Consider the following 26,976-nt stretch of genomic DNA (forward strand, 5'->3'; position numbering starts at 1 on the left):
TGAACCCGAAGCAAAAGGAAGATAGACCTCATGGGGAGGATCCAGGTCCTAGCAAGCAGTGGGGCAGTGTAGCACAAAATCAGAACTTTCAGAAGTCTGCTCAACTGAAGGAAATCACTCCGGAGGCTAAGCGGTGATGGAGCCCTTTCAGGGACAGTGTGGTCTCAGGACCTGCAGGGTCACACAAAGACCAGGGGTATCTCAGTGTGGCAGAGCTCCCATGTATCAAAGCAGAGAAACTGGTTAGAGACAGAGCCAAAGTGGGGGTCCTCAGCTCAGGGTTACCTTAAACTGTGATCCAAGGCACAGTTGGGCCACTGCTCTTCGAGCAGAGACCCCACAAGTAGCAGATCTAGAAAGACACCCCTCCATCCTCCTCTGGGAAGAGCGGCACCAGAGCGTACTGTAGGACTCTGCTGGGTTTGGATACACCAAATTGGGCCATATACCAGAGACAGAAATGTTCGGTCACAGGCCAGGTGAGCATGGAGCACAGCTGGAGACCAGGGAGACAGGAGGGATTGACTGCTCTTCTCTGAGGGCAAACTGAGGAGTAGGGCCCCGAGCTCTCGGCTCTTCTGGTTGGGAGATTGGGAGGCTGCCATGCTCATTCCCATCCTCCAGCTCTACAGAAAGCATTCAGAGAACAAAAGCTACTGAGAGCAAACCCGAGCAGATTACTTAGCCTGACCCCTGGCAAGGGTGGTACAATTCTGCCTCGGACAAAAACATTTGAGAATCACTGTAACAGGCCCCTCCCCCAGAAGATCAGCAAGATCATCCAGCCAAGACCAGGTTACCAATCAATGAGAACTGCAGAACTCCTGAGCTAGGGGAAAGCAACATATAGAATTCATGGCTTTTTCCCCATGATCCTTTGTCTTGCAAAGTTAAATATTTTAATTTCATTTTTTCTTATTTTATTTTTTTCCTCCTTCCTCTTTTAACATTTTTAAAAATATTTTATCTTACTAATACATTTCCTTAAAAAATCTTTTTAAATTTTCATTGTTATATTCATATTTTATCCCTTCATTGTATGTAACCTTATTTATTGTATACATATAGGGGTTTTTTTCTTTAAAATTTTGGGATATAATTTCTTCTAATAGACCAAAATAAACCCTAAATCTAGCTCCAGCCTGATCACATTCTCCCCTATTTTCTTTTCCTTTTCCAACCAGCTTATTTTATCAATTCCTTCTTTAGAATCTTTTTAAATTTTCATCTTTACCCTCATATTCCAAACCTTCATCATGTTTACCTTTATTTTTGTATAAATATAAGTTTTTCTTTCTTTAAAATTTTGGGACATAGTTTCTTCTAAGAGATCAGAATACATCCAAAATCAAGTTGGTGGCTCTGTTCTATTCGCCAATCTAACATATAATATATATATATATATATATATATATATATATATATATATATATATATATTAGAAGAAAGGGGGAAGAAAAAAAATGTATATATATATAAATAAATATATAAATATAAATATAAATAAACCTTTTTTAAAAATGCAGGCTCTTACTGCTAGGATAAATGAGGCAGAAGAGATAATTAGTGATATAGAAGGCCAAATGATTGAAAATAAAGAAGCTGACCAAAAGAGAGACAAACAATTACTGGACCACGAGGGGGAGAATTCAAGAGATAAATGATACCATAAGACAAAACAATATTAGAATAACTGGGATCACAGAAGAAGAAAGAAAGAGAGGGGCAGAGATATATTGGAACAAATTATAGCAGAGAATTTCCCTAATATGACAAAGGAAACAAGCATCAAAATCCAGGAGGCACAGAGAACATCCCTCAAAATCAATAAAAATAGGTCCAGACCCCAACATCTAATAGTAAAATTTACAAGTCATAGTGACAAAGAGAAAATCCTGAAAGCAGTTCAGGACGAGACATCTGTAACATACAATGGTAGAAATATTAGATTGGCAGCTGACTTATCCACAGAGACCTGGCAGGCCAGAAAGGACTGGCATGATATATTCAGAGCACTAAATGAGAAAAATAGGCAGCCAAGAATACTATATCCAGCTAGGCAGTCACTGAAAATGGAAGGAGAGATAAAAAGCTTCCAGGACAAACAAAAACTAAAAGAATTTGCAAACACCAAACAGCCCTACAGTAAATATTGAAAGGGGTCTTTTAAGCAAAGAGGGAGTCTAAAAGTAATAGCCCAGAAAGGAACAGAGACAATATACAGTAACAGTCACCTTACAGGCAATACAATGGCACTAAATTCGTATCTTTCAGTATTCACCCTGAATGTAAATGGGCTACATGCCCCAATCAAAAGACACAGGGTATCAGAATGGATTAAAAAACAAGACCCATCAATATGCTGTCTATAAGAAACTCATTTTAGACCCAAAGACACCCAGATTTAAAATGAGGGGTGGAAAACAATTTACCATACTAATGGACATCAAAAGAGGGCTGGAGTGACAATCCTTATATCAGATAAATTAAATTTTAAGCCAAAGACTATAATAAGAGATAAGGAAGGACACTATATCATACTTAAAGGGTCCGTCCAACAAGAAAATCTAACAATTTTAAATATCTATGTCCCTAACATGGGAGCCAATTATATAAACCAATTAACAACAAAATCAAAGAAACACATCAACAATAATACAATAATAGTAGGGGACTTTAACATTCCCCTCGCTGAAATGGACAGATCATCTAAGCAAAAGATTAACAAGGAAATAATGGCTTTAAATGACATGCTGGGCCAGATGGACATCACAAATGTATTCAGAACATTCCATCCCAAAGACACAGAATACACATTCTTCTCTAGTGCACATGGGATTCTCTGGAATGGATCATATCCTGGGTCACAAGTAAGGTCTCAACCAGTACCAAAAGATTGTGATCATTCCCTGCATATTTTTAGACCACAATGTTCTCAAGCTAGAACTCAATCACAAGAGGAAATTTGGAAAGAACTCAAATACATGGAGGCTAAAGATCATCCTACTAAAGAATGAATGGGTCAACCAGGAATTTAAGAAGAATTTTAAAAATTCAAAGAAACAAATGAAAATGAAAACACAACTTTTCAAAATCATTGGGTCACAACAAAGGTGGTCCTGAGAGAAAAGTATATAGCAATACAAGCCTTTCTCAAGAAACAAGAAAGGTCTCAAGTATACAAACTAAGCCTACAAATAAAGGATCTGGAAAAAGAACAGCGAAGAAAGCCTAAACTCAGCAGGAAAGGAGAAATCATAAAGAGCAAAGCAGAAACCAATGAAATAGACACCAAAAGAACAATCAAACAGATCAATGAAACTAGGAGCTGGTTCTTTGAAAGAATGAATAAGATGGATAAAGTCCTGGCCAGACTTCTCAAAAAGAAAAGAAAAGGAACAAAATTAACAAAATCATGAATGAAAGAGGAGAGATCACAACCAACACCAAAGAATTACAAACAATTATAAGAACATATTATGAGCAACTATATGCCAGCATATTTGACACTCTGGAAGAAATAGATGCATTCCTAGAGACATATAAATTACCAAAATGGAATGAGGAAGAAATAGAAAACCTGAACAGACCCATAACCAGTAAGGAGATTGAAGTAGTCATCGAAAATCTCCCAACAAACAGGAGCCCAGGGCCAGATGGCTTCCCAGGGGAATTCTACCAAATATTTAAAGAAAAATTAATTCCTATCCCCCTGAAACTCTTCCAAAAAGTAGAAATGGAAGGAAAACTTCCAAATTCATTTTATGAGGCCAGCATCACCTTGATCCCAAAACCAAAGACCCCAGCAAAAAAACAGAACTGCAGACCAATATCCTTGATGAACACAGATGCGAAAATTCTCACCAAAATACTAGCCAATAGGATCCAACAGTACATTAAAATGATTATTCACCATGACCAAGTGGGATTTATTCCTGGGCTGCAAGGTTGGTTCAACATCCACAAATCAATCAATGTGATACAATACATTAATAAAAGAAAGAACAAGAACCATATAATACTTTCAATAGATGCTGAGAAAGCATTTAACAAAGTATAGCATCCTTTCTTGATCAAAACTCTTCATAGTGTAGGATTACAGGGTATATACCTCAGTATCATCAAAGCTTTCTATGAAAAACCCACAGCGAATATCATTCTCAATGGAGAAAAACAGAGAGCTTTTCTCCTAAGGTCAGGAACATGGGAGGGATGTCCATTATCACCACTGCCATTCAATAGTACTAGAAGTCCTAGCCTCAGCAATCAGACAACAAAAAGAAATAAAAGGTATCTGAATCGGCAAAGAAGAAGTCAAACTCTCACTCTTTGCAGATTAAATGGTACTTTATGTGGAAAACCCAAAAGACTCCACTCCCAAACTGTTAGAACTTGTACAGGAATTCAGTACAGTGTCAGGACATAATATCAATGCTCAGAAATCAGTTGCATTTCTATACACCAACACCAAGACAGGAGAAAGAAATTTAGGTGTCAATAGCATTTACAATTGCACCCAAAACCTAAGATACCTAGGAATTAACCTAACCAAAGAGGCAAAGAATCTATACTCAGAAAACTATAGAATACTAAAGAAAGAAATTGAGGAAGACATAAAGAAATGGAAAAACGTTCCATGCTCATAGAGTGGAAGAACAAATATTGTGAAAATGTCCATGCTACCTAAAGCAATGTACACATTTAGTGCAATCCCTATCAAAATACCATCCATTTTTTTCAAAGAAATGGAACAAATAATCGTAAAATTTATATGGAACCAGAAAAGACCCCCAGTAGCCAGAGGAATGTTGAAAAAGAAAGCCAAAGTTGGTGGCATCACAATTCTGGACTTTAAACTCTGTTACAAAGCTGTCATCATCAAGATAGTATGGTACTGGCACAAAAACAAACACATAGATCAACGGAACAGAATAGAGAGCCCAGAAATGGACCAGAAATGGACTCTATGGTCAACTAATCTCTGACAAAGGAGGAAAAGAATGTCCAATGGTAAAAAGACAGACTCTTCAACAAATGGCGGTGGGAAAACTGGACAGCCACATGCAGAAGAAGGAAACTGGACCATTTCCTTACACCACACATAAAAATAGACTCAAAATGGTTGAAATACCTCAATGTGAGAAAGGAATCCATCAAAATCCTTGAGGAGAACACAGGCAACAACCTCCTCAACCTCAGCTGCAGCAACTTCTTCCTAGAAACATCGCCAAAGGCAAGGAAAGCACGAGCAAAAATAAACTATTGGGACTTCATCAAGATCAAAAGCTTTTGCCCAGCAAAGGAAACAGTCAACAAAACCGAAAGACAACTAACAGAATAGGAGAAGATAATTGCAAATGACATATCAGATAAAGGGCTAGTATCCAAAATCTATAAAGAGCTTATCAAACTCAACACCAAAGAATCAATCAAGAAATGGGCAGAAGGCATTAACGGACATTTCTGCAAAGAAGACATCCAGAGGGCCAACAGACACATGAAAAAGTGCTGCACATCACACGGCATCAGGGAAATACAAATCAAAACCACAATGAGATACCACCTCACACCAGTCAGAATGGCTAAAATTAACAAGTCAGGAAATGACAGGTGTTGGAGAGGATGCAGAGAAAGGGGAACCCTCCTACCCTGTTGGTAGGCATGCAAGCTAGTGCAACCACTCTGAAAAACAGTATGGAGGTTCCTCGAAAAGTTGAAAATAGAACTACCCTTTGACCCAGCAACTGCACTACTGGATATTTACCCTAAAGATATAAACATAGTGATCTGAAGGGGCATTGATGCACCGGAATGTTTATAGCAGGAATGTCCACAACAGCCAAACTATGGAAAGAACCTAGGTGTCCATCAACAGAGGAATGGATAAAGATGTGGTATGCATATATATACAATGGAATACTGTGTAGCCATCAAAAGAAATGAAATCTTACCATTTGCAACAATGTGGATGGAACTCGAGGGTATTATGCTGAGTGAAGCAAGTCAATCAGAGAAAAACAATTATCATATGATCTCCCTGATATGAGGAATTTGAGAGGCAGAGCACGGGTTGTGGGGGGTAGGGGAGTAAAAAAATGAAAGAAGATGGGATCAGGAGGGAGACAAACCATAAGAGACTCTTAATCTCACAAAATAAACTGAGGGTTCTTGGAATAGGGTGGCTGGGCGATGGACATTGGGGAGGGTATGTGCTATGGTTATGTTTGAAATGTGTAAGCCTGATGATTCACAGACCTGTACCCCTGGGGCAAATACATTATAGGTTAATAAAGATATTTTTTTAAATACAATAAAAAAATAAAGTAGTTAAATAAATAGGAACAGAAAATAGAATGGAAGTGGCCAGAGGCTTGGGGAGGAGTTTGGGTGGAAGGGGGGTGAATAATAAATTATTTTTCAATGGGTATAGAGTTTCAGTTTGCAAAGTGAAAAAGTTCTAGAGATCTGTTGCATAACAGTATGAATATAGACAACAGTACCGAACACTTAAAAAATGGTTAAGACAGAAAATGTTATGTTTTTACCACAATAAAATAAAAGGTAATGCAAGTAAAGTACAAGAAAAAAAAAAGATTGATTAAAACATGAAAACAGATGCTGAGTGGGAAAAAAAAAAGTGCATGCTAATAATTTGTTTGCTTGATTCCACACCTGTTTCTCAGTCTTTATTCTGAATATACCATGTGAATAGTTTTCAGTCTTCTTTGCCAATTGCTTCTGGTTAAGTTCAGCCAAGGAGAGACATGGTAGAGAACTGTAAGGAAGAAGAGAAAGCCGGCATCTTTCTCTTTCTCTTACTGCTACAGGTAGCATTTCCAGCAGACACTTGGGTCTTCTCCGTGATCCCAGCCCTTAAAAGATAGCTCCCCGCTTTGTGACACCACCTCCCACAGGCAGTGCCTGCCACGGTTCTAACTCCTGATCGGTAACCCCATCTTCTCCTGATTTCCAGTGGCTTAAACATTACAGTGGCTATCAGATGTTGTTAATCCCCATTTTGCCTTACAATGCACTATTTGACAACATTTTTTCCTTGCCCATTTAACTCATGCCCTATATTCTACTCATCTTGATTGAAAGAGTGTATCTTCTGTTTTTTCAACTGAATCCTAACTAATGCAATCTTTTATTATAGGTACTTCCAAACCAAATCCATATGAAGAGACCATAAGTCCCCATAATTATACCATTTCACCTACACACCTTTTTTTCCTTAAGATTCCTTAAGAAAATAAAAAGAAAAGAAAAAGAAAGGGTGCTTATGAGCTGGAGAGGAATAGAGGAAACGAATCTTAAGTAGGTTCTCAACTGAGCACAGAGGCAGAGCCCTTATGCAGGGCTCAATCCCATGACCCTGAGATCATGACCCAAGCAAAAAGCCAAAGTCAAGCACTCAGTTGATGGAGCCAGATACCCCAGATCTACAGACCTTTAAATAAGGTCTACATATTTGTTTCTATGTTTTGCACATCCTTAAGTGTTTGACATAGATTTATGAAATATACACATACATACTAGGAACTTATCATATATGTCAAGTACTTCAGTCTTCTTTAGAAAGATTCTTACAATCCAAGAGCACTGGTGTAATTACCCACCCTGCGGATATTCCAGGAAAAGAGATTGCCAGATGGAGACTGGCACTCGGGAAGTTTTGTGGAGAGGTCCAAGATCAAACCCGGGGGCGGACGAAATGCAGTCACAACAAAGACCTTGACCATTGCCATGAGGGCTCTGGAGCTGGCCACGTCCGTTCAGAATTGTCACAGGTCTATGTGAGGAGGCTCAACTCATTAACCCCACATTCACCAGCCACGGATACCTAGCCACAGATAGGTATCCCTCCCAGAACAGGGCATGACATCTGGCAAGGCAGCTGTCCTTCCTCAGTCTGGGGTACGTTTCAGGAATATTCTCAGTGGACATCCCACTCCCAGATGAAAATCCTTAAGAGTTACCAGTAATCAGAGCACCACCTTGAGCCAGTCACTTGTCTTGTATAATACATTTTGAAAGCATCTCCATCCTCTGCCCCCCAGAATTACAAGGGAAAGTTAAGTGAGATGAACTAGTTCTGTGTTGCAGCTGTTCTGGGGTATAGTTGATACCCATCCTCTCCCTCCTCCACTACCCACCAAACTAAACTTCCTGTCACTCTCAACCAGCATCTCTGCTCTCGGTGGCTGATCTAGTGGGGTAACCTAGAATTTGGTTACCATGCCTTTTTCATGATTTTTGCACTTGTCAGTTACACAACAAAATGGAGCAAGGACATGCCTGGAGTCACCAAGTAGACCCCTGGGTGCCAAATATATCCCTCCCTGTGCCCATTGTGTAGCAGCAGCTGGACCTCCAATGCCATAGGTCTGCATAGCCCAATAGGAAGGGCCACTTGCACTATAGCCTACGCTTGCTGCCAAGGCCCTTCCCATTTACTACACCAACTCATGACCAAGAGCACACAGCTATTGAGTTACTAAGTTCTCTGGGCCTCAGTTTCCTCACCTGAAAAAAGTAAGAGAATTACAGTACATATTTTACTGGGCTGTTGTGAAGATTGAATGATTTCATGTATATAAAGCAAATAAATAGTACCTGGTACAAAACAAATCATGTAAGAGTAAATTCTAGTTTTTATATTAATTTACATATTTGCCGTGATCCACAATAAAGAGATGCAAGTACTTAGAATACGCTTAGAAAACACAGGACTACTCTTAAGTTTAATAAGAACTTTATCATTTGCTGTTGTAATTTTAAGTACATTTCCTTGACTTGTTTAGCAGAATTCAAGATTCCCCACAACATCATATTTGAGGATAAAAGCTGAACCTAAACAGATGAGAGAGTTAATAACATCCAGGTAAATGACCACTGACCACGAGGGTCGAGCAGCCATTGGATAAATCTTCTTCTCTTCCACTCCTCAGGTGGACATCCACAGGTGCATTTTACTTGGTTCCTTGGAGGGCTCCTGGTAAGTTCAAGCCTTAGTTGCTCACAGAAGTAATCAGCGGAAGAGCACACCATTGAATGGGCTTGTGTTCTTTCCCCATGTAATTCTTCCTAGTTCCCACACTTGTTTCTTTTTTTTTTTTTAATATTTTTTATTTATTTGACAGAGAGAGATCACAAGCAGGCAGAGAGGCAGGCAGAGAGAGAGAGGAGGAAGCAGGCTCTCTGCTGAGCAGAGAGCCCGATGCGGGGCTCGATCCCAGGACCCCGAGATCATGACCTGAGCTGAAGGCAGCGGCCTAACCCACTGAGCCACCCAGGCGCCCCCCACACTTGTTTCTTAAGACCACATCTCAACATCAACTACCTGCAAGGAAGATCTCCCGGACTCTGTTCTTTGGAGAAACTTGGGCCAAGACAGTCATTAACAGAAGCAGCCCAACAAAGCAGATGCTTCTGGATCTGGATCACTCTCTAGTCACTCCGTTGTTGGTGGATGACCCCAGTGCACTTTCACTGGTGGTGGATTTGAAGTACAGGGGGCAGAGAAGCACCAGCTTATAGGGGAAGCAGTAACACCTAAACCATATGGTGCAGTTTTAAGTATAAGGACTGTGAGGTTGTCGGGCTCTCAAGATTTACTTTGGACATCTTGAAAAAAGAAAATGACAGGCTCAGATTAGCCAATTTCAACTCAACACATACTGTGAAAGTCAGATACACCCAGGACAGTGCTTTAATGATTATTTCAGCAGCCATGGGGTAAACAGTGCTAAAGATCAGACACAGGATGTGTGTAACGGTAGCAGAGCCACAACAAAGATGAGCATAATCTTCAAGGTTCTGCAAAGTGAAGTTCTAAACACTGGGATAGGAACATGTGATAGAAAAACCAGAGAAGAGGCACCTGGGTGACTTAGTCAGTTAAGCTTCGGATTCTTGATTTTGGCCCAGGTCATGATCCCAGGGTCATGAGATCGAGCCCAGCACTGGGCTCTGCACTCAGTGGGGAGTCTGCTTGAGATTCTCTCTTCCTGTCCCCCACCCCTCACACCCTTTCTCTCAAATAAATTTTTAAAACAAGTAAAAAGCCAGAGAAGCTCAAATCCCCAGATGTCCTTGAACTCTTAGGGCCCTCCCCCTTCCTAGAAAAAGAAACCTCCTTTTGCCTGGATAACTTGCAAAGTTCTTACTTGTGAAAGATGCCTCAAAAGACTGTTTGTCCTCCTTAAGACCCACCCATGCCTCCCTTCTTTGAATTTGAGATCAGTAATTATGGTGACATCACAGTACCAACTGAACAGACGTATATAGCACTTAAACTGAAAGAAAATAGCTTTCACACCCAAAGACTTCTAAGACCTGACTAACACTATGTCCAGGGACTGAAGAAACATACAGTAGTGGATCTTGAAAGTGTTGAATCTGAGATACCTAAGACTGCATAAGGAATAATGTATTGATATGGTGGCATTCTATGTGATTCAAGATTTTAGTCTTAGTAAAGAGTCAGTTCTAATAGCTGCTGGCATGATTTCTTGAAATTTGGTGTGGCAGGTTGTGTTCCTTTGAAAGCATACTCTGAAATAGATTAATGTGCAACTTGTGGGAAACTCTGGGATGGGATGGTGTTTCAGAGGTGCTGAGGTGGACTTGGACTGAGCCTTAATACCCACATATCTTCCAGGCATTGGAGGTCCCCAGGAAGGGGTCATTTCAGGCTCACAATGCTAGTGTACAAAGATTCATCGTTCTGGCATGAAAAAGTAAGGTTGCTGGTACACAATGTAAGTAAGGTTGCTGGTACAAGAATAAGCCTGTCTGGAACCCAAGTGGTTCACGGACAGCTCTTGCTACTTTCGCGTCCAGGGATGGCTGGCAAACTCAAGCAACCATGCCCAACAAGCACAAAACATCTTGTTGGGGTGAAGGTATTGGTTGCCAAACCTTAGGAAAGCAATCTAGAAGCACTGGTGCACTGGTGCAAAGCTGAGTAAAATCTGGAATGCTGACAGAAGAGAGATGGTGACAGCTATTTATCATAGCCTCAAAATCAGCTGCAGCAGTGGACTCTACCTTGTTCTCCTCCGTATTTTGTTGAGATTACACCATGTCATTATGTCAGTCCTCAGATGCCTCACATCCTCTCAGCTCACTTCCTTACTGCCATCATAGCTTGGCGACCAGTTGCACACAAGTGTAACTTAATAGCACTTCGCCTTTTGCTTTCTGTACCATCGCCCACTCCATTTCTCCACTATTATTATATGGGATTCCTGCAGGAACCTACTTTGTGAATTTAATAGATGTACAAACAGACAGGAACAAGAATTAACACACTTTTCTCATGAGAGCCCACAGATTCTCTCCTCTCTCATCCCTCATGAAGACAATTTTGAGTGCATTCTACTCAGCTCCTCAAAGGGTCAGTGGCAAGTTTATGTCCCAGTTGCCCAGAGAGGTGATTGGCTCAATATTGCACTCTTGACTTGGCTTTCCCTCTTTCTCTATTGTTATTCCTACACCCCTTTTCTTCCCTGGGATCATTTCTCCAAATAAATTACCTGCATGCAAACTCGTCTTGGTGTCTGATTTTTCTAACATTTCATGAGATTCAATTTCTTACATCCATTTTACCATTAAGGGTACATTTTTATCAAGGTCACATGATGGAATGCAAGGACACTTGGTTAGTGTCTTGATTCCTCTATTTTAGGAGTATCTTCTTAATAAGCCAGTTGTCCTAAAATATGGTCCGAGATACACTTGAAGTGATTCTATTTTTGGAGTGCTTCCTAAAGGCTGGCCAGTGTCAAGACCTCTATAAAGAAAGGATCCTTGGGGTCGGTAAAAATGGCCAGTGACTAGGCAATGAGCTAGAGATTTGTTGATGCTCACAATCTGTTTCCACAAAAACCTTCCATTACCTTCCCTAAGCACTTATTAAACTGGACAGCTGTTTGTGTTTTGTGCTCTTCGAGAATAATCTGGTCTCAATCACACCATATCTTAAAATCACTTTTCAACTGAATATCCCTAAAAGGTTTCAAAATAGCTATTTGTGAACCTTTCCCTCCCCCCTTCCAAGATTCTAAAAATTTAAGATACCTTTACTATAACACTTTAATATTTTACGTCATAAAAAAGACTGTTTGCCAAGTGAATTCTTGGGAGGATATGGAACTTGTCCAACTTTATATCCCCAAAGCACTTTGTTCATAGTAGATACTTGAAATGTTTGTTGAATGAGTTTATTCTAGGTCTTGGGAGGTCCACTTATTGAGACAGATTACTGCTGGTAACTCAGCAGATCTGATGGCTGTATATCAGTCAGGATGGGCTAGATCATGCTGCAATAACAAAACCTTACTTTATGAAGACATTGAGATTTCGCTGTTGTTTCTCTCACTTCATTTTCTGTGTAGGTCAGCAGGCGAGCTCTGTTCGTCAAAGTCGAAGATTTAGGATGGAAAGTTGAATCTCAATATACACTTCTATTATCACCAAGGTAAGAAAAGGGAATACGGCAAATTGCACACTGGGTCTTAAAGCCTCACTTCTGAGTCCCTCTGCTCAGATTTCTTCAGCCAAAGCAAGCCATAACTAAGCCTAACTTCCAAATCTATTCTAAACAAAGTACTATTTAAGCAGTAATATAGCTTTCACGGGGGGGGGGGGGGGGGGGGGGTAGCATGAATTTGTAACTTTTTGCCTGAATTACCTTGGCTTCTTACTTCACTTTCCAAGAGATGTACTGACCTAAAAGCAGACACATACTGCCCAAGTACAGTAAAAAACCAAGACAAAGGTATGCAGTTGCAAAATGGCCATTTATTGCCTACAGGGGAAGGAAAGGGAGGGAGAGGAGAGGAAATACACAGGTGCAAGGAAACAAGCATATATTTAGCCCTATACATCATGTGTGAGCAGTACCCAATCTCCAAAATGGAAAAAAGTATTTTGTCATCTGACATAGTAGTTAAGGTTCTTAAGCACCTCCCTCTGAGCTGCCGCAAGATTTAAAAGGCAGGACTGCTTTGTTTAGTCAATGTTCACATTAATGAAAAAATACTACCACCCAACTGTGTCCTTTTGCACGCACATTTTGTACAGTGTCTATTGTGAAAACATCTCAGCTGAGCAGTTTGCTCAAGTTTCAGATCTCATCAACTGTTTAACTGTAATAAATAGAAAAATAAAGCAGCTGGTGATTTTGTCAGAGAGAATGTGCTCAGTAAGAGCAGAACCACTTTCTCCAAGGATGACAGAGTGTTAAATGATTAGGACACCACAGAACCAGTCTATTAAACATTAAACACTAGTAAGCTATAATTACATGGCACTTCATTAAGTCTTCTAATTAAAAAGAGAATGAATGAAAAAAAAAAGAACACAAAGAAGAAAAAAGAAAAAGAAAGGAAAATCTTAGATCTTAAACTGATTACTGGAACACAGTAACAAATTGATTTAGTGCTTGGCTTTTTCTTAGGACAAAAACAAAGTAAATATACAACCTAAAACAGGAGAATTTGTTCTGAAATAGTATCAGTAGAAACCCCCAAGTATTCAGGGGAAAAATTACCAAAATATCTTGTTCAGTTTTAAACTGAAGTGCTTTGCTTACCAACCATTAAATTAGTTACAAAAACACTTTATAGGCCACAAAATGACTCAAATTTAGGCAAAACAATGAATTATTAACTTAATGCCAAATAATGAAAATAAATGAACCTTTCCCTATTCAAGTGGTAAACTGAGCTAAAGAGTAGATCGTCTCATGGATATTTAGTTGGCACTTGTTTTATGGTTGAAAAGAATCACGATGGAAGATATAAATTAACCCAAAGTGAATGTGATCAACACCCTGGCCTTTCCGAAAGAGAAGGTACAAACACACACGTTCTCTTAAAAAACAAAAACAAAAAACAAAACTCCCTCCATACCACCCCATCCAGAGGTAAAAAAGCCAAAGTTTGAAATGCTCATCCTCAAAATATCCCAAGGACTCCAATGAACTCTATTCCTTAACTTCTCCTGGATGAAGGAAATGCTTGCATTTGGACAACTGTACGAATGCCCATAGTGCACTTCTCAGTGCTGCTGGTGTTTAAGAAATTTGCCACTCACAACACTGAACAATTCCAGATCCAGTGTGCAGTAATACAGCCATCCAAACTCCTCCCCCCGCCCCCCCAAAAAAGTTGGCAGAGCACCGCTCAGGAATTTCACAGGTAAGGGAATATATTTTTAGCAAGTTAAGCACAGAGAAAGAACAGTACAGCTTCTGAATACATACACACCCAGACTACTGCATCACTTACTGTATCAAGACTGAAACAAGTAGCAGGAAACTAAGCCTGTTAAGAAGCAAAGCCATTGTTTGACACATCAATGCTGAGCCAATTGTGTGAGTTAAGATAACTAAACGAATGTGGTACATATAACCATTGTTAGCTTCAAAGAAAATACAGTTATATGTCAAGTAACTAGAAATTAACACAAAACTAAAATGAGCAAGGACGGACCACTTCTGAGAGGGTTACCATGATTCTTATGCTTTTAGAGTTAGAAAATTTTAGAGTAGGAAAATTATCTAAATCTGGGGAGATTGTTGAAACAAAGAACTACTAACAGGTGCCAAACTATGACTTCTCAAAGTTTCGGAAAGCTGTATGTACCAAGGTACTGTGCCAAAAGAGTCATATCACTTGGCATTTACATACCCTTTTCAAAATGTGATTTATTGTTTCTGATAACACAATTTCTAATTTCGGGACAATGCTACTGAGTTTATACTAAGTGCCATAAAAAATGAACATTTAGTTGACAGAAATGTCCTTATTTCATAGGCTTTGAAAGCAAAATTTTACTTAAAAACATTCCATTACTTCCATGTCATAACGTATGGTGAATAAAACCTCAACATGCTTGTTTTCCTTTGGTTCCAAGAATAACCCAAACAAACTTAGGCCAAAAGGAATTACTAAGTAGGTTAACCAAGCTTGTTTTTCCTAGTTATCTCCCTACTTCTTGCTGTAGGACTTGAGTAATGCAACAGAGAAACTTACATAAAGAAGGCATTTGGTTAAAATAAGAAAACATGCATGCTCTCCCTGACCACCTTCCTGAAAAGAATTTTTTTTTTCTTTTCATGGATCTTATTCAGAACACCCTGCAGTATAGCTTGAAGAGCTTTCTTTTTTCTTCTTCCCCAGAAGCTTTAAGATGATGTTTATACAATAAACATTTCCAAATCATTCTGTAAAATGAAAGATGCTCTTGCCATCCTGTTCTGGAAACAGATTTCAACTTTGGTAAATAAGCCAGGTTAAAGGTGTACTAATTTATTTAAGTCTCAATTTGAATCTGGTGATCATGATGCCATAAAAAAATAAAATCAAAGCAACCATAAGTATAAAAGTTCTCATCTGCCTACAAACTGAAAACTTTAGTTGAAGTTCCTGGCTTAGAAAAATATTCTACTTTTCCTAGTTAATTTATCTACCTAGAGTTCTCAGAGTTCTATAAACATGACATAATTCAGAAGGAAAAGGTTAAACAAACCTACACATTAGAAAGTTTTTTTTTTTTTTTTAAGGGTAGGGCAGGTCGGAGAGAAAGAGAGTACCTCATAAATGTGAGAATTCACATTTCTGTCAAAATATAGGTATATATGAGTGCTACTTTTGAAAACGTGCCATCAAGTCATTGCTTGCTATATAACCATTATTCTATGGCCTGCCAAATGTATCAGAAACTATGGTTTCTGTGACCAAAGCTACTCCTCAGTCAGTACATTTTACAAAGCTATTAAAATCTCTCAGAATATAAGACTTAAAAACAAAGAAGTACTGGTAAGTACGGGGACACAGTCAATTTGCTAGAAAACCTAGCCCTGTATTAGGAATGAAAACCACATGCCTCTCATTCCATCAAAGAACATATTTAATCTATTTTGTCTTGTGCTTTCTCTACTTCTTGCTATTGATTTGAAAGTATAGATAGCATTTGTGATTTTTAGAAACTCTTGGAAATGCAAATACAAACTTAATTTTTCACCCACTTAATAAGAGATACTTAGGAGATACAATTTTAAAATGGAACACAGTTATGTTTGCCTATGTTCCAGTTTTAATGTGCCACATCCTCAATTCTAATACAACCCACCAAAGAATCAAGTGATATGAGCCTTAGTATCCTTCAACTTTCTCCCTTCTCTGTGATTCAATACATAACTGTAACACACCGACTAACAGGGACAGATAAGAAAAGAAGCTTTATATTTCTGCAAACTACAACACTCAAACACAGTGGCTTCTTTAATACATTCACACGGGACGCTTATTAGTAAAATTAAATATCTGCCTATGAATATCAGAAAAGCAATTTGAAAAGAAAGAGCTTGGAAGAAGGCAAATGGGGGGGGAGGGCGGGAAGCTGGTCTCAGAACCCATTGTGCCATTACCTGACTTTAACATGTGATATTCAAACGGACGTTCACACGCCTTACATCAAAGAAATGAAACAAAAATATTCAGCTACGTTGTACAAAATTTTTTTTACATAAAACATCATAAATCTTGAACAGATTTACTATATCTGAATTCTAAAAAGTTGCCTATAGAATGGTGCTGGGATTCTGTTCTCTGCTTGCTTTTAGGCAGTGCTGTTGCTTAAAAGTTGACACCAGGCACAATCTTTTAAAACAAAGTCAACGAGCAAGGAGCAGTACGTGGATTTGAGCTTCCCAGATGTCAGCCCTGAGGATGCTGCAATATTCCCCATCAAGATGGGTAAAGCTGTGAGGCGGGTACTGATGCCTGAGAGAGGGGTGACTTGACATGCACTTGTATGACTGTTGTAATAGCAAACAGTGCAGTTTTTCCTTCCCCAAACAACACTGTTTTAATAAATTTAAGGAACACTCCAGTTCTTAGACAATTATCAGAAATCATATTTAACAGTTAAAACAAAAACACATGATCACAACCTAAAAATGCCCGAATTTTCTCGTAGCTTCAGATAAAATGTGCAGCAGCCCCAATGGCATAAAGCTTATTAAACTTAGATTCTGAGAACTAGAAAGTATATAAGCATAAATATTTACTTTCATTGAATATATACCATATGTCATTCACCTCTTCCTTTTGGCTTCTCACTGCCAAAGTTCCAAATGGCATGCACTGTAACAAGACAATACTGAGGAGAGCAGCATTTCTGATCATCTGAATTGGCAGCTCAAAACAGATACCACTCCTTTTACAAAGGGAACAAAGGGTGAAAGGTGTGTGAAATTTGGGCAGTGGGCTAAAGGGAAACCGTGCACATGAAATTTGGGTCACCATGCCCCAAGTGTGTGTGCCACCCAAAACATAACACAATTACCTACTTCAACAGAGCTACTACCAACATTTACTAAAACCACATTAAAAATACACAGGATAATGAATGGTTTGAAAGAGTGCATTTGAAGCAGAGAGAACCCAATTACACACCTTCCTGCAACAGAGTGCCTCGATCATACACAAAATAAACTTAAGCTGTTTACAATGTTTCCCAATTTTTTTTTTATTTTTTCCCTCTACATTTAACTATTAAAAAAGTTTTTTATTAATAAATGGGCTCCTCTGTGGTTCATATACAATCATAAGTGAACTTTAAATTCCATTTTATACAAACATCTCAAAAAATATTGGGAGTGAAGTATGGTAGGAAATATTGCTCACATTGCTAATTAACATGCGTATATGAAAGGAGGAAAATGTTTTGTTAGTGCATATACCTCCAGAGCAGAAAACCCACCCAAAACAAAAGATTTAAAATAAAACATACAGTAGCTGATTACAAAAAAAGGTAATGTCCACAAAATTAAGTTTTTCATGCTATTCTACTTTCCAGTACTACGGTTCAGGTAATCAATTTGCATGGCTAGATGTTGAATGTTTGAGGTATATAAGAAGGGATACCTGCACATTGAGGAAAATCTGTCACCTTAATGGTTGTTTCCTTGTTATTTGTTTGTTTATTCTGGTACTTTACCATTTTTAAAAGAATATTTTATTTACATCAAACTTCACTCAACTACAATGACATTCCAATTATAATAGATGACAAACAACGCCTCTATCACTAGGCACTTTTAAAAGGGAGTTTAGGCTTTACAGAACCCTTCTGATGCAATCCCGTATATGACATTACATCATCCCACCACCCACATCCCACTAAAATTATCCTTCTGGGGAAATATTATCTCATACAGCCTGATTAATTTACTATGGAAGAAATTAGTATAAAAGGACCAAAGGAAATGCATCATTTAAGACTAATAAAACAGCCTAAGATGTTAGGTTTGAAAGAGGAGGCAAATTGTATATATTTAAAACTAATTAAATAATTTAAATTTGACTTGTACTTTATATATTAGTGAGACACAAATATAGGCTATTTTCTTTTAAAATTTCATTCACATAATGGAAAATTTCTTGTTTATTAAAAATATCACATTTTGAGACTAGAAACAGTAAAGTGCATGAAAAGTTTAAAATATAAATTTCAGAAAACTCTTATAGCAGCAAAAAAGCAGAATAAAGAAAAACTTAAAAACACAGACACAACCTTTTCCTGTTAACTGTGCCATAATTAACATCAAGTAGCGAACCAATTTTTCCCCCAGAAAACAGTATTACGTTCACTGCCTCTTGAGTCACAGATTTTTAACTGGCCCCTCCTGGGCAAAAAAAGTATTCCAACACTTCTAAAGAGCATCGACAGTTGGGAATAAACCAGTAGCTTCTTAATTCAACCCTGACAGACAACGGAAACAAAGATTAAAAGCATATAATGGCCATTTGGCAACTAGAGTCAAGAAAAATGATCCGAGGTTTTCAGCTACTCCCTGTTCTTTCTCCCCCCGCCCCCACCACCAAATCCTTTCCACTGTTACCTCAAAAAGCCAAAACGAATAGCCACTTGTCCTACTTCGGGAAACACATGAGATATTTGTATCACTTTTCCCTTTTAAAACTTGGATCGGGGGTTTTTATTCAGTAGTTTGTTTTTTTTTTTTTTTTTTAAACATTTGACTATAACAGCAAAAATTATTATACAGATCATATAATATCTGTTTCTCTAGCACAACCAGACAGAAAAAGGTAGAGGAGAATAATGAAAAATACCGGACACTAATTTTGTGGGCATCCTAAAATATAACATATCCTATTTTCAAGATGTGTGGCAGTAGAAATTACCCACTACTTCCCAATAAATAAACTGGACAGAAAGGCTTAAAATTAATACTTCTAATGAGGTTATAACTAATAGAGGAACTAAATACAGAGCGATTCCTCAAAACAAAAAAAAATAACCAGCGCTTGCCCAACAAACTGTCATGTGCTGTTGAATGCTTGATTTTCAAAGCATATTGTGCAACCATCTTTAATTTCTCTATTTTTCATATTATGGTTAAAGGCTGTATCATAGTTTATGTACAGATCTAGCAAATTTAAGTGCTTTGTTAATGTGCAAAAGACTTGGGGAGCCAAAAATCAGTTTGTTATAATGGAAAACAGAAATCCAAGAAACTTTTCCTGTAAGGCATGCCATCATTCAGTTTAAAATGTCGTATTTATAGTTTTAAAAATTGCCTTTTACAAAAATGGTTGGCTCATTTGAAACCGTTCAAAAGAAAGTATTTGTTTTGGAAAAACAAATACACTCTTGTTGGGCCTTGAATTGGTGATTTATTAATTATGAATGTTGACTCCTAATATAATAATGAAGAAGGTCGAATTTAAAAATATGTTAAATTAAAAATTTGGAAAGAGTAATACTTTGGTTCCAGCCCTAGTGCCAAATGATACCAATATGCACAAAAATGTACAAAATCTTAGAGCAAACACATAATGAAAGGAACCTGAAGAAGCAGCTTAAGGATGGCCATACTTCACTCCTACATACTTTGATTTACAACTGTACAGGTCCATAGCAACAGCTCCCCCGTCGGTGCGGGGCAGTACTCCACTACCTCCGATTAGGCAAATGAACACCATTGACAAGAGGCAGAAGTGGAGGGTGGAGTTCAAGTTGTGTTAACAGTGAGAAGTGGTCTGAAGGGATGTGAGGGTGCGGACACCCAGTGATGTTGTTCTCAACCAGCCATTGAGGATCTAAAGGCCCCAGGACACCAAGCACGTTCATATGAGTCTTGGAATAGAAAATGTAGTCAATCACGCCCTGGAAAGAGATGGGAGGTTGGGGAAAAAGAAAAATAAATGCTTAGAAAGAAAGAATAACTCGAGATATATAAAGAACAATCCATGATTTGTAAAAGCCAAATACCTGAGTAACCTGTACTTTCGGAACCTGTTGTCGCGACAAGAAGTCAAATAGGACTCAAGTCTTCAGTGGGTATTAACGAAATAAACAGGGCTCAACAGGGAAATACATGGCTCTACTGGTCATAAAGCCCTGCATTTGTGTACAAGTGGTAAGCACACTAAGCTAAACACACCATATTGTGTCTAGGCATCTCCTTTAAAAATGGCTTGCTTAGGTCAGTGAAATCTAATACATCAGTATAAACATTATGGGAACTACACGAAATCTATCAGTTTCAACAAGCTGTTTTTACACAAATGCATTACAAAAAGGTACGACTCAAATTAACTTTTTGATCTTAACTGGCATTATTTTCAGTTACTTGCACCTCAAGATAGCCAAATCCACCTGAATGAAGTCATGGTAAAGCATGTTTCAGATTTGCCAATTCTAGTTCAGCTTTCCCAGATATGCCACATATGTACAAAATACTACATACAGTTAATTTTTCTAATGTGTTCTTTTTCACGTGTTCTCATTTCACAAATTCTGGATTCTTTACCCAAAACATTTCAGCAGGGATGTGTGCGTGCGCGCGTGTGCGCGTGTGTATATATACATACATATATATATACACACACACCCGACTCTTGATTTCAGCTCAGGTCTTAATCTCAGGGTCTTGATCTCAGGGTCATGAGTTCAAGACCTGCACTGTGTTCCACACCGGGCATGGAGCCTACTTAAAAAGGGAAGGAGGTGGGGGGAGGGGTTTGGGAGGGGGGGTGGGGTTATGGATATTGGGGAGGGTATGTGCTATGGTGAGTGCTGTGAAGTGTGTAAACCTGGCAATTCGCAGACCTGTACCCCTGGGGATAAAAATATATGTTTATTAAAAATAAAATTAAAAAAAAATTAAAAAGGGAAGGAGGGATTATAGTCAAATTTCTTCCTAGCCATATCAAGAGAGCCTGAGCCCAAGTGTGGAGAGATATTTCCAGATATGGAAGTATCTATTTAGAAATACTACACATAATGAGTTCCAGTAGTATTTTAAATGTTATCACAATGAAATGGGCTACTTAAAAAAAAAGAAAAAAATTTAATGAAAAAACTTGTATTATCGAAATTTGGAAATAATTACTTCAGTTTGTTGGTTCTGACATGACCAAGACCAAAATAATGACACTGTTCTTTTAAGGAAGAAGGCCTCATTCAACATTTAGAAACCATAACCTTGCCACAAATTAAGGTACCTACTTGAATCCAAGAAAAGGACTTTCTGCCATTAATACTCCAAGTTCAAATAGTTAAGAAATGATATTTGTACAAGGTATTATCCTTTCATTTTGGCTCATGCCAGTTTTACAGTGACATTTTAGGAAAAGGGTTCACAAGGGTCAGGGTGGATTTATTTGCCTTTATGAGACCCCCCCTTTGCTTCAACTATAAAGTAAAAGAAACACAACTGAAATACTCTGTTACGTAGGCTGGATAAACCTAGTGACTTTATTAGAGTGCCATTATGCAGATCAACTGCTAGACTTATGGAATCCTTTGCAAACACAGGCCTCAAGAAGATGTTAAACGTTCTAGAAAGTAAGACATATGTCATCGGAGGCATCACTCGTAACTATTTTCTCAGTGTCAAACATCCAGAGTAAAATTTCTTTTTTTTTTTTTTTAAAGATTTTATTTATTTATTTGACAGAGATCACAAGCAGGCAGAGAGGCAGGCAGAGAGAGAGGAGGAAGCAGGCTCCCTGCTGAGCAGAGAGCCCGATGCGGGACTCGATCCCAGGACCCTGAGATCATGACCTGAGCCGAAGGCAGCGGCTTAACCCACTGAGCCACCCAGGCGCCCCCAGAGTAAAATTTCTTCATCAGAGCCCTTAGCAAGGACATCTCTGCAAACTCATCCAAATATCTGTACATATGTATTTACATTTATATACTGCCGTATCCAAAAAGTAGGTTATTAGACTAATGATTCCTAACCTTTTTCTGATTCAAACTTTTTAAAAGGCTATAATGTAAGGAAAATAATCTTTATATTAGGAAAGACTGTAATAAGTCTATAGAAACGTATTTGAAAAAAAGTAAAAATAATGAAAATAATTTATGAGCTAGCATTATGCTAAGTTTGTCTTATAAAAAGAATGTTAGAAAATTATATACTATACATTTCATAATGGAATAGAGAAAGATTTACTACTTGACAAAACAAAGATTTACTACTTGCATTAACTGGCTCAGGCACACCCTTAGATTGGTGGGATAGAGAGCAGCAGCAGCGAAAAGTCTGAATTAAGCTGTTAATTCAATGTATCTGGTGTTATAGTCTAAAGGTTTCTGTCCCCCTAAAATTCACATGCTGAAATCCTAACTCCTAATAAGATGGAGGTGAGGTTTCAGGGAGTTAATAGGTCATCAAGGTAGTGTTCTCAAGAATGGAATTAGTGCTTAATAAAAAGAGGCCCCAGAGAGCTCCCTTAGACTCTCTGCCACTTGAGGATATAGGGAAACAGCAGTCTGCAACCCGAAGAGGGTCCTCATCCCAACCCAACCATGCCGGTACCCTGAGCTTATACTTCCAGCCCACAGAACTGTGAGCAATGAATTTCTGTTATTTATAAGCCGCACAGTCTACGGCCCGGATTCTGTTAGCTATTATGAGGACACCTGCTCTACAAGTAATTCTCCTGTTTACGCACCCTTTGGTATCTTCCCAGTTAGTTCTAGATTAAAGGAATCTGACTCCTAAACATCACTTTTCTACATTTCTAAATTATTCAAGGACCAAGAAAGGAAACAAATGCTAAGCCAAACGAGTAAAATTTAACACTCTACTGATCCAATGGCAGAATACTGTATTTAGATCCGTATGTAATGCTAATTACATGATCCTATTATATTTTATATTACCTATCCTTTTTTTACTGATTGACTTTAATAATAGGATGGCATAAAACGCTTTACATAAAATTGAAAAACACTCACTGTTATTTGGACTAAAAGCTTCATTCTCTGTTGTTAGGTATGCCCCGTTTTTTCTCTGGTCATCCTATCTTTCCAGCCCCACCCACCTCCCATCCCACCCATCTATCTTATCAAGTCAGCCAGTATATTTATCTTCCCATGTACACCTGTCTCTCACAGATTTACAGCTCTATCCTTCTGTCTCATCCTATCCTACATACTCAAACATCAAACACCCTCTGAGTCATGCACTTTTGGTTCTTTACCTGTACTTCCTTGGACAATGAAAATGGTTCAATAAGATTTTTGATTCAATTATTAACACATGTAAAATCTTTTGAAGAAATATCAACAAAGGATTTTAAAACAATGCGGATGGTTAAGAAAGATGGCTCAGATTAATATCCCAAATTTTGTTTCTCTAATTTCCATTGATGGACAAGGAAAAATAACATTTATCAAAGCCTAGATGTGATAGAGATGATCTGGTCTTTTTAACCACACGCATACTAAAACAGCAATAAGAGCTGCAACATTTATTGCGGGGAACTTTGATTCAGATATTCTGAGTTGTGCTGGCAGAGATGTATTACATATCACTATAGTCACAAGGATAGAAATTAACCTATGGTAAACTATGTGCCAGGAAGTCTAGAGGTTTTCCTTTAAGGTTGCACAAGGGCAAGGTGTGCTACAGTCAGATAGTACCTGCTTTTTCTTAGTGCCTCATCCCCACTCTGAATTCAGTGGTATTATGTTGGGAGCTTGAAATCCACCAGAGTGGGAATACTTACACCACAGAAATCAGCAAGCACCTGGAGTTAGTGTTTCTTTTTCTCAGAAAGCTGGTTACTAAATGTCTACCAGCACATGACTGAGTATGACTGAATAAAATGAACTCTCACTTGGGATAGTACTAACTACTCTAACAGCAAAAATACTAAAACTAGATCCAATTCACTCTACACAATTTTTTCCTCCACCTCATAAGCACAAAAGTCAACTAATAACATCACACAGATTTTCCTTCTTCCTATTTGTTCCTTAAAAAGGGGCTAACAAGCACCAAAAATATAAAATGGTTATTGGAGATGTGAAAGGCCATTTTGAAAACTTACTTTGGTATTTTTATTATATTCCTTCTAGGCTTCCTACATGAAACCATTTTCTAACATCTGCATTTTTTTTTCAAGATAGTGTAAGATTTTAGTATAGATGCCTGAAGTGCCAGAAAGTCAAACAGAGGTACAATGGAGGAGTTACATACAGTCAGAAGGACTGATCAGATAATTGGCAAAGGGAAAGTAATCTTACCTACAGAAAACCACTACAATCAATCTTTCTAAAGAACAATCTGTCTTGTACATGGGTCCTCTAAATTTTTTTATTTTGAAAAAATATCTTTTTCTTTCATTAACCTAGAGTGTTCCACTGCCTGGGAATGTATTAATTTGACTACGTGGACATATATATATAAAATAGACCCTAAGTACAACCATCTCTAACCCCATCTCCCAAAGAAACTTAGAAAATTTAAAGATAAATAAGACATCAATGGAAAGTACAAAGAAAATTTTGAGAGACTATTATGTAAACTCATTCAAGGTCAAATTACCCATATACCCATATCAGGTTGCTTATTATTTAGATCCTTACTGAAAGTTAGGGATGGTACGGACAAGTGAAAGTTAACTATATTAATAAATATAAAGTGTTCTGAACTAAGCATTTTGGAAGTCTTTGTTATTTATCAGTATTACTTCAAATGTGAAAATTTGAAGGTTTAAAAAAGTTCTCAACTCAGTAATAACAACAAAGCTAACAAATCTCCTGACATTTAGAAGCATACTTAGTCAAGACATTTTGAGAATCTAAAAATTCCTGAAGATTATACAAGTAAGCATTATAAATAATATTTATCTTCCTTGTCCTATGTTTGTATTTGAAATAAGTTCTGCGTCAGCCCAGAGGCGGTCACTCACTTTGAAATCAAAGGTGTAATTGGTGTAAGGCATCAAGTTATTTTCATAGGCGCTCTTCAGCTGGAAGCCGTGTGTGATTCTCCCTTCTGAGCTCCCGTTCTTGCCATTGCAGCTGAAGTTCATAAGACACTCATTGTACCTTAGCTCCTTGAAGTCTTTATGGTTGTCAGCTACTCCTCCGTTGCTCAAATATTCCACGACACCTAGTAAAGAAGGAAGGAATACTACCATTTAGCATTTTAGACCTTCTAGAGGACTTTAGGACCAAAATTTTGTTGTCAGGTGGATATACCAGGTTCGGGATGATTTAATTAGCTCGAGCCATATGCAATTGCCTTTTTGTGGTTGTCACTGCTAAAAAGAAAAAAAAAAAAAAAATCAAACACCAACAATTTCATATGGTTAAATCAGACTGAAGAGTATTTCACTATTTCAGAACAAAGTATCAGGATCATCCAGAAATATCTTCAGGTTTCTTAATGGTTCTTCAAGCTAAAGAGGATTCCCTGAGCCCACGGTGGCATTCACCAACAAAGTCTTAATCCTGAAGGCTTTTAGAATATTATCCTAAACCACTATATCTCGTTAGTATTTCACTATTCTATGCAGTCAATTAACAACTTTGGGAATATGTAAAATACAGCATACATAATAAAAAGTCATTTACAACAAAAACAGATTTTGGATCTTCAACACTTTTAGGTCTAGGTTAGGTAGAAAATATTCTTTATTTTGAACTATAGTGAGGCTCTTTCAGTTTCATACTATAAGGGACATTGTATGCTACTTGGTAAAAAATATTAGATATGTATAAAGAGCTAAAAAGAGTGGAAGCATTCGAAAAATACATTGCTTCCATTTAACAAGCAAATATGAGAAATATATCAGAACCCTTCTGATGATGATTAGTGAAGACTGTTAGCCATCTCTTTCTGTCTGTGATCAGGAATGACAGCAACATACCATGAGTTAAATGATGAGCACAGTATCAGTACTGTGAACATGTGAAAAGCAACTATCACTTATCTAGCACTTACTACATGCTAGGCACTGTTCCAAGTGCTTTATACACTTAACAAACTCACAACTTTATGTGGTGGATGAAATTGTTATCCCCTTATTTAAAAATGAGGAACTCAGAGACTGCACTTGTAAGTGGTAGAACCAGGTTCCAACCCTGGTGGTCTGGCTGCAGAATCAGCTCACCATGCTGTGCTGTCAGATGACAGCTCCCTGGCTTAAAGAAAGCAAATGAAGCAGCAGAAACTTGTACTTGAGAGCATTCAACTCAAAAGAAGGACTAAGAAAGGAAGACACGATTAAGGTGCCAACTGGGTTAGGTGCTGAAGACAAGTATTTATTGAAGATAACATTTATTTACTGAGGAGAAAAAGTAAAGATATTTTCTAGATTTGTGACTTATGAGTTTCCAATTGTAAGTATTTGCGTTAGGTCACATTTACTGTTGAGAGAGTAAACAATTTAAAATAGCTTATTAAACAGAGAAAAAATTTAGTAAGAGCAAAACAGTAATACTTAAATGTTTTACATTGAACTTTAATATCTAAAATGCAGAAATTAATTTTTCCAGAGATCTAAAATAATGTAAGTTAGGACATAAAGTAGTTTAGTGGAGCTCTAGAAGTAATGTCAAATCTAAGGAGAATATGGATCAGTCTTTTGCACCAAATATTAGTAATTTATCTTAATGAGTTCACTGAAA

General features: G+C 37.9%; 1 protein-coding gene across 5 annotated transcripts in view; it reads right to left on the reverse strand.

Moving 5' to 3' along the window:
- Nucleotides 1–12,787: 12,787 nt before the first annotated feature.
- The window catches only part of CNOT6L (CCR4-NOT transcription complex subunit 6 like), a 125,690-nt gene continuing 111,501 nt past the window's right edge, over nucleotides 12,788–26,976 (reverse strand). For all 5 annotated transcript variants that reach the window (XM_047719620.1, XM_047719618.1, XM_047719619.1 and 2 more), the window contains exons 11-12: nucleotides 25,254–25,456; nucleotides 12,788–20,208 (exon numbers count right to left, since the gene is read on the reverse strand). In XM_047719620.1, coding sequence (XP_047575576.1) covers nucleotides 19,996–20,208; nucleotides 25,254–25,456 — 416 coding nt within the window. In that variant the 3' untranslated portion in view covers nucleotides 12,788–19,995. The remainder of the gene's footprint in view (nucleotides 20,209–25,253; nucleotides 25,457–26,976) is intronic.

Source organism: Lutra lutra, chromosome 2 (assembly GCF_902655055.1).
Source record: "Lutra lutra chromosome 2, mLutLut1.2, whole genome shotgun sequence".
Classification (NCBI taxonomy): Eukaryota; Metazoa; Chordata; class Mammalia; order Carnivora; family Mustelidae; genus Lutra; species Lutra lutra.